The 12,152-nt window shown below is 40.2% G+C and overlaps 1 protein-coding gene across 1 annotated transcript in view; it reads right to left on the bottom strand.

Moving 5' to 3' along the window:
* Positions 1–11,363, bottom strand: part of DAP (death associated protein) — a 47,831-nt gene extending 36,468 nt beyond the window's left edge. Inside the window, exon 1 of the mRNA XM_017738753.1 lies at positions 11,239–11,363. Coding sequence (XP_017594242.1) covers positions 11,239–11,321 — 83 coding nt within the window. The 5' untranslated portion in view covers positions 11,322–11,363. The remainder of the gene's footprint in view (positions 1–11,238) is intronic.
* Between the last annotated feature and the right edge of the window lie 789 nt (positions 11,364–12,152).

The raw sequence follows: 12,152 nt of genomic DNA, 5'->3' as shown, positions 1-12,152 counted from the left end.
ATTTTCTGTAATTGTGATTGCTTATAAGATATGAACGAAAAGTGTAGTATTAAACTTCAAAGCCATATAGAGGTCATCCAAACCATCCTGATACAGGGAAGGAACCAAACCAACCAGTGGTATCAGCCAGAAGGCCTATGCTGGGAGAAAACAGCAGAACACAAAGCTCCACTCCTCAGAAGCTTTTTTTTTTGTTCTGGCCTTTTTTTCCCTATTGTAAACTGGAACAAGAATAAAATCTGCCAAACACACCAGCAGAAACAGAATTGTGTAATCTCTGAAAACAGGAAATTAAGTTTTCAAAGCAATAAATAAGAATGCTAAATTTCATTTAGTCAAAAGCTTTCTAAATAGCCTTATGTGGAAGAATTTGTGGTAATGCTATTAGTGTCACTGCTGATATAAAACAGCATACACATGGCTAAATACACTTTTCCTCTAGAATCACAAGTTAGCATCATACCAGATATAAAGGAAGAATCACAGAAGTGAAAAATACTCAGTTCAGTTTACTAAAATTTCATCACCTCCCATACAAAACCCAACATTTTAACAAACAAGCCAAATGGGGTTGTGCATTAACTGGTTTGTTAAATCATTAGTGCTCCACAAAGTTAAAAATCCAACACATTACATGCAAAAAAAAGTTGCTTATTAGCAACAATAACATGTTGCACGTGAGCACATACATTAATAAGCTGCATGGAAAAATAAAAAGATTTAAACAAAAATAAAAATCTAGCAATAGCAGCTTTTGTAAGTAGAGTAATGCAAAGTACTCTTGATCATCCTAACAATCACTAAACAGTAAACATAGTTTACCACTGCATGCTCTAAACACTCATATGAGATTGCAGCCTCAGGAGAGTGACCATCAGCACTGGAATGCAGTGAAGCTTTTTAGCAACATTCAAGGCGTACGAGGATGCACAGTGAGTAGTGAGATTTTGCTTACTGAATTATTTTGCACTTTTTTGGTAGTTCCAAATAATCTCAAAAGAGACACTTCAGCTTAAGCTGTTCTAGCAAAAAATCCAGCCTAGCTCTTCCACTGTAACACCTAGAGCTCTGTATTGATTTATTTATTTAAAGTAAAAAAATAAGGCTTTAGAATAGGGTTTGGAAAGCAATAGCAACCACTCAGCACTGCAAAGTACCTGGCTCTCAAGGACTGTCTAATTCAGTACTGCAGTGTGAGGTGCTAGATGAAGCCAGCGATAATTGACAGCTAGCCTAGAGTTTAATTACAGCTCTAACAAGCTGAGAGGAAAAAAAGAAGAAAAAAAGCTACATTTCAAGATTATTAGGGAAAGGAACTAACCACTTTGGTTGTATCCAGCAGCAACAAAGCCGGCTGCCCTTTGAACACAGTACCAGCTCCAGGCTCACTGCATTACATGTATTCTAATGAATGAGTCCCAGAGAAACTGAAATTCACCAGAACTAAGATTTGTGTGAACGCTGCTGAAGTATTTTTTACTAACTGCCATCTATTTAACATGATGTCTGTGATCAAGACGCAGTCATTGAAACATTAATACCACACGGCAGCAAGCCTACTGCAGTGAACACTCCCCCAACAAGCAATGTGCTGCAGTGAACAGGTCTATGAACTGCCACAGCAGACTAAATAAAGCTCTAATGATGACAATGTAACAATGCTTTCAGTGTTGTCCTTATCTATCTCTCATGTATCTCCATGATGTCTGTGATCAAGACGCAGTCATTGAAACATTAATACCACACGGCAGCAAGCCTACTGCAGTGAACACGCCCCCAACAAGCAATGTGCTGCAGTGAACAGGTCTATGAACTGCCACAGCAGACTAAATAAAGCTCTAATGATGACAATGTAACAATGCTTTCAGTGTTGTCCTTATCTATCTCTCATGTGTCTTTTTAGAAGACATTGCTTCTAGTACCAATGTCCTGGGAGCAGCTGGGAGTGAAATAAAATTCCCTCCTGTTTGGCCCAGTGACAATAAATGGTAATTCAAAGTTTATTTTAATATTAAACTGCTTCAAAGTTTGGTGCCTGATGCAGCTGAGGCAGAAGTAACTTAAGGGAGAGGAAGGTGCTACTGGAAAAAGATCCCCCTCCTTGGCACACGCAGTGTCAATCGCACACACCTCCTACTCATTTTCAGCTCTTGGTGACTTCACTTCAAACATAGATTTTTTTATGCTAAATAAATGAGTTGCATCTGGTCCTCTGCAAGCTTTTTCTAGGAGAAATTAATACCTTTAGCTTTAGAAATACTCTCAGTGTTGTTGAACACTCAAATATTAGAGATTTGGGCTTAGTTGGCATAGCGAAATGGATTTGACTGTACTTTTGGGTTTGAAAATTTTTGTGCTTTATAATGCCTGTGCCTTCAGACTGGCATAGTCACCTTCATCCCATGCACTCCATTACTCTAGAAAGATATCAAGAGAAAAGAACTAGGAAAAATACCACACCAGCTATTAGTTCAAGATTTACTTTTCTGTACCGACATGGAATGCTGTGCTAACTAAACTGTGCCACTGTAAAGATACTACTTCCCATCCATTTTCCTTTCATATATGACTAAGCTGTTCTCACCTTCCTTATCACACGGAATACAAATTAAGGACTTCCATTCTTTTAAAATCTTTTTTCTTACACCAGCTTGGCTGACAATTCAACTCAGCTTTCCAGCTAATTTCATAAGACAGCATATGTTTTTTCAGGACCAAACCTGGCTCTTGCTGAGCTGGATGGCGTTATCTTCTATTCACTTTGAGGGGGAGAAATATCAGATTCTTTTTAGTTCTTTCACACATGCACACAGTACTTCAGGAATATGAAAAGAGCTATCCATATAATGTCATAACTGGCACTTACACTGATGGATTTATCAACTTTTTGCTTCAATCATCAAGAAATACTGGAAGCATGAAACAGTCTTTCGGAAGACTCTCATCTTCCTGTATGAGAATGCTTCATTCATAATCTTGCCTAGCCTTTTCTCCATTCCCTACATTCACAGATATTTTCAGTTCTTAAATGGAGATATTCACAGCCTATTTTCTTGCTTTACAGCAGTTCTGCATTTAAAAATCAGTCTCTTACTGCATAGGCATTTGATAGAGTTCAACAGAGGTCATAGCAATTACTTTGCTACTCCTCCAAGTAACTGGTCATCTGCAGAAGGTATTGTCCTGAAAAATCACATGAACATAGCTAGTATTGTTTTCAGATTTTATAACTAATCAAATTATGTATGTATAAACTTCAGCAGACTTGAGCATCTGCTAATCATAAAAACTCTATGCAAAAGACTGAGACACAAAGATGGAAAATAAAGTAGGAAAATGCATTGAAGGCAATGCCACTTATGTAAAGGAGAAGAGTGTAACACTATGAAGAAGCTATTCCCTTAACTGTGTGTCATGGTTTGGCACTGGCCCGATGCCAGGCACCCACGAGTGTCACCACGGCTGGGCAGAGAGAGGGGAGAAAAAAAAAATTAACAAAGGCTTCATTAGTTGAGATAAGGACCAGAAGAAAACACTTCAAAGGCAAAACAGCCTTAGCTTAAAGTTACAAAGTGAATTTATTGCTAACAGAATCAGATGAGGATAATGAGAAGTAAAATAAGTCCTTAAAAACACCTTTTTCCCCCCAACCCCTCCTTCCTTCCCACTGAGAGCACAGGGAGACAGGGCATGGGGGTTTGGTCAGTTCATCACCGAGATTTCCTTCTGCTGCTCCAGGAGAGGAGTCTTCCCGTGAGGCCGTGGGGTCCCTTCCCACAGGAGACAGTTCTCCGTGAACCTCCCCGATGTGGATCCACTCTCACAAGCAGCAGCCGCACCGCACCCACTGCAGCATGAGCCTCTCCCATGGGCAAACAGTCCTCCCAAAACTGCCACACCGTGGGTCTCTCTTTCCATGGGGTGCAGTCCTCCAAGGAAAGGCTGCTCCAGCCTGGAAGCAGGGCCCTCTCCCACTGGATCACAGCCTCCTCCAGGCATCCACCCGCTCCGGCATGGGCACCTCCCCCATGGGCTGCAGGTGGATCTCTGCATCCCCCGTGGATCCCCATGAGCTGCAGGGGCACAGCTGCTTCACCATGGTCCTCACCATGGCCTGCAGAGGAACCTCAGCTCTGGCACCTGGAGCATCTCCTCCCCCTCCTTCTTCACTGACCTTGGTGTCACCATGTTGTTTTTCCTCACATGTTCTCACCTCCTCCTCTTCTCCAACTAGAAGCAAAACCTTGTGACTTTGCTTTTCTTCTTAAATATGTCATCACAGAGGTGTTGCCAACCTCTCTCACTGGCCCACTTTTGGCCAGCAGCACGTCCATTTTCAGAGCCATAAGAGATTGGCTCTGCTGGACATCGTGGAAACTTCCAAGATGTTCTCACAGGAACCACCTCTGTGGCCTCCCTGCTACCAAAAACCAGCCTGTGCCAAACCAATACACTGTGAAGCGAATTTAAGTCCAAAATAATAAAGATAAGAAGGGGTAAGTGATAAAAAAAAAAAAGCAAGCACTAAGCACAGAATCTCTTTTGGAAATAAAGATGTTTTGGAGAAGGTAGGAAGCTATTTCCCTTACAGCACTATGTTCAGTATTATGCTTAGTAGTATTACAAAATGATAGTTGCAATTCTTTGACAGCCTTTTTCCAGCAGAACTTTCTTTAAACCTTTGGAGTATTTAGCCAAGTAAAGAAAAAGTTAGTCACAGGAAACTCTTGTATGACCATGGGATAACACCCAACGTTTCCTGCAATTTGCACCTTCCTCAGAAATTGCAAGTACATTATTCACAGCCAGGTTGCTTTTCCATTGCATTTCCCCCACACGCTTAATTTTTAAGGCCAATTGCCTCCAAAGCCCCATACCTGAGTAACAAGAGCTCAAAGGCCAAAGATAGGAATAAAAACCTTTGAGTCCTATCCATACATTTAATCAAATTTCACTTTTTACATCACCAAGTGTAAAATGACAATACAATCTGTGAACATAACCTCTTCTGTGAAACCGTATCAGCTCACTGAGGTAACAGAACGAGGCTACAAAGAGGGGAGAAAAAGAGGTGGTCAGAAATATGGTGGAAGAAATTTGAATTCTGTCAAAGAGGAGGATGACAGATGCTTTTACAGAGTACCAGTTCACTCCTTCAGGGCTGCCTCCACTGACACAACAGCCCAAGGGACCTTTGAAGCAAACGGGGACTCAGTCAGTCCTGCACCCACCAAAGTTGCACATTTCCTCTCCAGAAACTTAAGCAGAAGATGTAGCAGTCTATCTGTCCTGTCTCTTTCTTTTAATCTTAAATATTCATCACACTGAGTCAATGCCTGCTTAAATTGCCAGTATTTCGGTTTTACAGATGCGTGAACATAGGTAACGAGGCCTTTTTCAGCTTTGTGTCGGTGAACCACATGGGAGAAACACTAATGGGTTATTCACTCCAAGTATTTATGGAAGTTCAATGCTACCTGTTCACATTTATATGGGTTTGGTTTCCGTGTTTAACAAGGTTCAACGTTTGTTTTTGGTTTTGGGTTTTCGTTTGTTGGTTTGTTGTTTTTTTTTTTTACACATGGAACTCTCAGTATTTCCTTCTGTCAAACACACTGACTCTACAACAGACAGCATCAGAACTACCTGAACTGGAACATCTTCATACATGATGGAAACTACCTCCTAAAGAATGAGCATGCAAGTGAGCTGAACACTGCACATCATTTCCCAGCTCTCAGCTGTCCTGAAGAGCAGTTATTCCCAAGTTAAAGGGTCAGAACTTTGACTCTACACTTTCTACCCCAGCTGAAACAACCAGAACAATAAAATACAAGGAACAGAAATGGTTTCAGACACTTCCATATTCAGGACATAAACAGACATACAAACCTTCTTTAATGGCTTAATTATATAACCTACTTTATGTTTTTAAAATTCTTCAGAAGTTTGGTCAACATGGGTCATTACAAGGCAAAAATTAAGAATATTTTAATGCTAGGAGAACATTCAGTGGCAAATAAAAAAATGGAAATAATGCCTGTGACTTATTTCTTGTCAGTTGCAGCAGAGCAAATTGAGGGACAGAAAAAACAAATTTACTCTTGAACGAAAGTATATACCCACAGCCAAGTTTTTGAGATTTTCACTGCACTTCTGAAAAAAAAAAACCAGCTTCAGCTTAACTTGCATATTCAGATGTAACAAGTGACACTGAGGGATAACAGGGGCCTTTGACAACTCCTCTCTCACCATGTGAGTACTGAGAGTACCCTTTGACATAAAAACACCCATATGCTTCATGAGCATGATTTTCCTTTTGAGTTGCTACATTCTAAATTACCTTCTTGGTTATTTTCCTTTCACCTGATGGATATTACGAAGGAAAATATCCACATTGTAAAAGTCGGGCATAATGCTGGGTTCACAATCTCCAGGTAGGTTTAAGATACAAAACACATACCATCTACATATATAGAGAGAAACTACACTAGTGCCTTTATCTTGAGTAATTAAATAATGGTAATTACCCACTTTGTTTCAGAAATACAACAAAAGAGAAGGAAAGAGCCTTTAAGACATAAAAGCCTTTCCAGTTTACCCTGTTTGTTAAAAACAAGCCAGATATTTGCTTTAAATATTTTTTTAAATCCAGATCCTATAGATAATTATAGTTTCTTCTTCTTGAGATCCCAGAGTAACAATTAATGAATCTCTTGTGCAAAACTGAACAAGCAGCTCTCAATTCAAATTATCTGTCTTTCAGGAGTATTTATTATGCCTAGAGTCAGCTGCTGGCATAGGAATGCACATGATACTGCAAATCTCAGTTAAGCAGGCATTAATGGGCTTTTAATAAAGCCCAGGACTATGAGTAGCCTATTTATTCAAAATACTTTCTATGACAACATACAGTCCTGAAAAATGATGGGTTTGATTCATAACTGTACTTCTATTTATACGTTTCAGCCTCTTCTAGCACCACAAAAAAAGCCTTCCAGCAGCAATCAGTATGACTGTCAATCAATAAAAACTGCAACCATATCCAAAAAACCCAAACTAACACAAATGTTAAGAAATTACAAAAACCTAAGAAAAAAATCAGTAATTCATCAGTACAGAAGTTCATCCAGCCAGCATCCTAGCTCTAACCAGGATGATCAAAATGACTCATCCTGAAACATCGGCTGAGGATCCTACATCACAGTATTGTTTAACACTGACACCCTGACCACAGGGTGCCAGTGGCTTTGGATGCCACACATATCTTTAGTTCACCTAAACCAAACTCCTCCCTTCTTTCATTGAGTCTTCTCCACCATATAATCATACCATATTCCTTTTTTAAGTAAAACTGTATTTATACCAGACATATAAAATTATTTCTGCTACAACTCAAGGCTGAAACCTGCCCTGCAAGAAAAGTTTAAATTTGTGTAGAACAGTCTTACCACACATTGTTTTACAGGAACATGAATCACCATCCTGACAAGTCTCCCTATGATTTCATGAAATGGGAGGTTGTCATAACAATTTTATTTTAGGAAACAGAATTGAGTAAAATACTTTGCAGAGTAAGTTACAGTAACTGGATTGCGAGTTGCTAAACAACTGGCAAAAAAAACCAAAGAAGATGTACCTGGTGAATGTTAAAGTCACCTTTATCACAGCACAGTTAGCTACATCAGAGGGGTTTACCTGTGTCAGCTTTGTTTACACTAAGACTGGAAACATTGATCCAAGTCTCTTTCTGCAAGCACACTGCAAAAACAATGCCAGCTGTCTCCAAAGCCACAAATAGTTCCATGAACCGAAGCCGAAAGCTTTCTTGCTGAGCAACTGCTAAGATTTGTGCCATCATGGGGAGGCCATGAGAACTCTGGGAGAGATTGAATTCTTCTGCTTCCATTTACTGCCAGTTCCACTAATCTGTCTTCAACTAAGTTTACAATGAGATTAAAATAATGACTCAGTCATCCTAGCCTCCCTCTTCACACACAAATTTACTCTTCTCTGTTTTATTATTTTCTCTTTCACCATTGGCAGCTGCCCGTATCAGCTGACAGAGATTTCCTGAAGGGCTGGCTGTTTGCTTCTTTTGACTTCGAATGCAATGGGGAGTAGAGATTGCATCATATCAACAATACCACCTTAAAATGGCAAAGGCTAAAACCATGACAAGTTAAAAACACAGATGTTTCCACATCTGCTTAACAAAGGGACATAAAATACCAGCTAACTAAGCCCCAAAAGTATATATATATTTTGGTGCTGGAGAAAGCAGAACAGAATGCTCACTTCTCCCCTCCCGACAAACCCATCTTCTGATAAACCACCCCTCACACACACCAGAAATCCAAGGATTTTCAAAGAGAACCATGAATCATCTGGAGCAGACACAAACTCTGGGGGACTGCACCTTCCAGCACAAAAGCAGCTGACACACTGCAAACCTAATTTAATTTTGACTAGCTTATTCTGTCTACTGCTAAATACCTTCTTGCTGACATCTACAGCTTGTACTGCCACCAGAGCTGTGCAAGTATTCGCACAGGAGCCTACAAAAGACACATTAAACCCTTTCCCTTACATACACAAAAGGGTCTCAGTTCTACCAGGAAAACAACTTCTCTTGACTTGTAAACAAACCTAGGTTTTATGTTATAATTCATATTAATTCCCACCTAACTATGCTCCTTATGTCCCTCCTGCTGCTTTCTTTCTCAAGAGGATTAGATCAAAGAAATAAAATAGTTCAGCTCAATGCTTTCAGTATAAATACACAGACTCAGAATAACTGTATGTACAAGTGCCTAATACAAACCAACAATGTATCCTCTACGTGAAAACCAAAGCAAAGGGCACACTCAAACTGCGTATTTTGACAGTCAACTGATCAAGTGGACGAAGGAATGGATTTTGAGGTGCAACAGCTAACTTTTCACTAGTTAATAAGGTAGCTCTAGAAGTCATTAAACTTTCTCATCTGTCTTAAACCCATCAACTTTGCTCACAGTATTAACATACAGGGGTTTTCTGTTAGCATCTACAGATCAAGAGTGCACCTTTCTCCCTATCATTCTAGCCTAGCTGCCTAGGCTTTGTTTCACACTGGGAACTGGTCTCAGGGCACCTCACCTAGATTCCCTCCAGATGATGTTAAACTGGCACACACAGTTCAGAGAGACACCTAACACATGCCAGCTAGGATCGGTCCTTCAGTCCAGATGACCAAACTAATTAATCTCCAAAACACACACAGTGTAAACATGAAGTCCTCAGCACCCACCGTTTACCCCTACAGATGTGCTTGTACTGTGCCACAGCACCTGCTACAGCAGACACAGCCACAAATATCAAGGTTAAATTTTAACTTTCCCCTGCACTATTTGAGTGAAAGAGGGAAAACATAACCTTGTTTGAAGAAAGGAATAAAGCAGGTGCTGTGTTGTAACAGAGGCTTAGATGTGAACAGGCACAAGAAGTCTTGTCATTTGGATCCTAATGAGGCTCCTCACTATGAGGCTGGCATGACCAGGAAAGATAAGGATAAGCAGGTATATAACACTGTGCTGGGTCTGTTTGAAGTGGTAAATCCTCCCCACAGCAGCCCTCAGTGCTGTGCTTTGCACTGGTAGCCAGAAAGGTGCTTAAAACACACCAGTTTTGGCTCCTGCTGAGCAGCACTTCCACAGAACCTAAGCTGCTTCTCCAACTTTATCCTCACCTGCAGGCAGTGGGTAGACAAGATCTTGGGAGGGGACACAGCCAGGACAGCTGACCCCAACTGACCAAGGGGATATTCCACACCATCTGCTCAGCAGTAAAAGCTAGGAGAAAGGAGGAGGAGGCAGGGAGAACTCATTACTATGCTGTTTGTCTTCCAGAGCAATCACTACATGCCTTGCTTCCCAGGAAGTGATGGACATCATCTGCTGATGGGACATAGTGAATACATATTTTATTTTCCACTGCTTCCATGCATGGCCTTTGCTTTATTAAACTGTCCTTACCTTGACACATGTGGCTTTTTCATCTTACTTTCTCCCTCCTCATCCTGCTGAGTAGAGGAGTAATAGAGCAGCTCGGTGGACACCTGCTGTCCAGCCAAGGTCAACACACCTCAAATAAAAGGATGTATCCCAACAAAGTTTAAATTGACCCCAAGATACAATTTCTTACTTTAGACAAAACTTGGCTGCAATACAGACTCTTTCAACTTATGTGCCACAGTGCAGAACAACAAGATGACCAATTTGGTTGATAAAGAAAGGACAAACTTTAATTCTCCTGCCTTGTATTTGAATATATTAATTAAAATTACTTTTCCCTTCTCATAAAGGTGTTTCCTATTCAAGTAAATAAACACATTTGGGTTTATTTCTGGACATTTTCACAATGCTTATTTATTACCATTGTTTTACATGTAAAATAAATATAATCTCAGTCTACTTACCAAAGCACAGGAATGGCTCTCTGGTTTGTTTTTTTTAACTTGAGCAAATAGCAAAGACAAACCCAAGCCCTAAGTTAGTAGATAAACATTACAGGTAAATATAGTCTTGGCTGGAAAGAAAAACAGCTAGCTGAGGAAAGCAGCACAAAACCAGGTGGCTTTCCTATGAACAGAAAAACAGCTACAGTCCATCAAACCTCCCTGCTTTCATTTCTAAACAGCGGTAATCCAAAAAATCTAGTTAAAACTGCTAAGTAACTGCAGTCTTAATATCCTCCACCACCAAAACTGGTAAGATTCCTATCTAAAATAAAAGATATAATATTAGCACCATCTATTTTTTCTTGTCTTTTCAAAACCACCATGTTGTCAAATACCTGACAGACACAGGATTAGGGGCCAAAGAGTAAAAGGAATCACCCTGCACACAGAAAGACCACCTCATATACAGACTGCCAGCCTAATACTTGTGTCCAAATATGCCTAGCCTCCATGCTTCTGCACACTCTGAATTCAGACATTTTAGGAAAGCTGAGGTTTTACTTTTATTGTACTTTTTTCTCTAGCCTTCTCTTGCCCGGCAGGATCACTTAAAGGAGGCTCAGCACTACGAAAATTCCCAAATTCCCCAATTCTCTTGAAGGACTGTCTAACTTGCTACTGCTTTAAGATACAAAAAGCACTGTATCTTTGGTCTGCTAGTCACAAGGAAAACAAACTGGTGATAAGGTTCAAGGTCATGGAAATTCACTGCAGCACATGCACCAAATCAAACTGCTCACCTGCTGGTTTCCCAGTCTTGGTCATCCTTATCTTTTTCTTCTTTGGCATCAGAATTGTGTGGGTGTTTCTGCACAATCCGCATCCCACCAGCTTTCACTGAAACGAAAATTAAACAGTAAACAACAAACCTCAGTCAAGTAAGTGTTAAGTGAAGAATGTGGATGACCCACCCTGCTTCCCTCCTGATACTCTGCATAGTAGTTTACTAGTAATCACAGTTTGAAAAGGGGGCCCAAAGTGTTAAAAAGTCGCAAGCCTAAGTACATGCTACTTCAGGACCACATCTGCCATTCTCTTTCACGTGATGCCATCTTTGCTTAACCTGAGAAGCTGCAGCTCGTTTTATCACCTGCTTCCAGTGACATTTTAGAAAACTCAATTCTGTTTTAATTCTCCCTCTATCCCACACTAACTTGCAGCAGTCAGAAGAAACTGAGGCAATGACTTGCGTAACACTACACGAAAGGCCACAAACCAAAGAAACTAACTTGCCGTTTCATGTTAAAAGCTACATCTGTAACAATAGCATTTATACAAATAAGTACTTCACGAACAGTGTAATAAAAGCAAAATTTAGGAGGACTGTTAACTTGCATTTAGAACAGAGCTTTTTGTTTTGCAAAACATATGAGCATTTACCACATTTCAAATCCTTGCATCATTTAAGTTTTAGAAATGATGCAAACATGAAACCAGCCCTTTGAAACACAAAACAAGAAGTGAAAGCAAATCCACTTATGTACATCACTTATCCACTCCAAAGGGCAATATAAAACAGGAAGCAAGCCAAGCTTAGCACTGCAGCTACTAAGCAGAGCAACAGGCAGGCTGCTCTTGATCTGCTTTCTGGTTCAACAGTGTACTTTTCTTTTTCTTCAACAAGTGCTACACACGCTTACAGGACAGCACAGGA

Source organism: Corvus brachyrhynchos, unplaced genomic scaffold (genome assembly GCF_000691975.1).
Source record: "Corvus brachyrhynchos isolate BGI_N302 unplaced genomic scaffold, ASM69197v1 scaffold23, whole genome shotgun sequence".
Taxonomy (NCBI): Eukaryota; Metazoa; Chordata; class Aves; order Passeriformes; family Corvidae; genus Corvus; species Corvus brachyrhynchos.
This window is presented reverse-complemented; position numbering and strand designations above follow the sequence as displayed.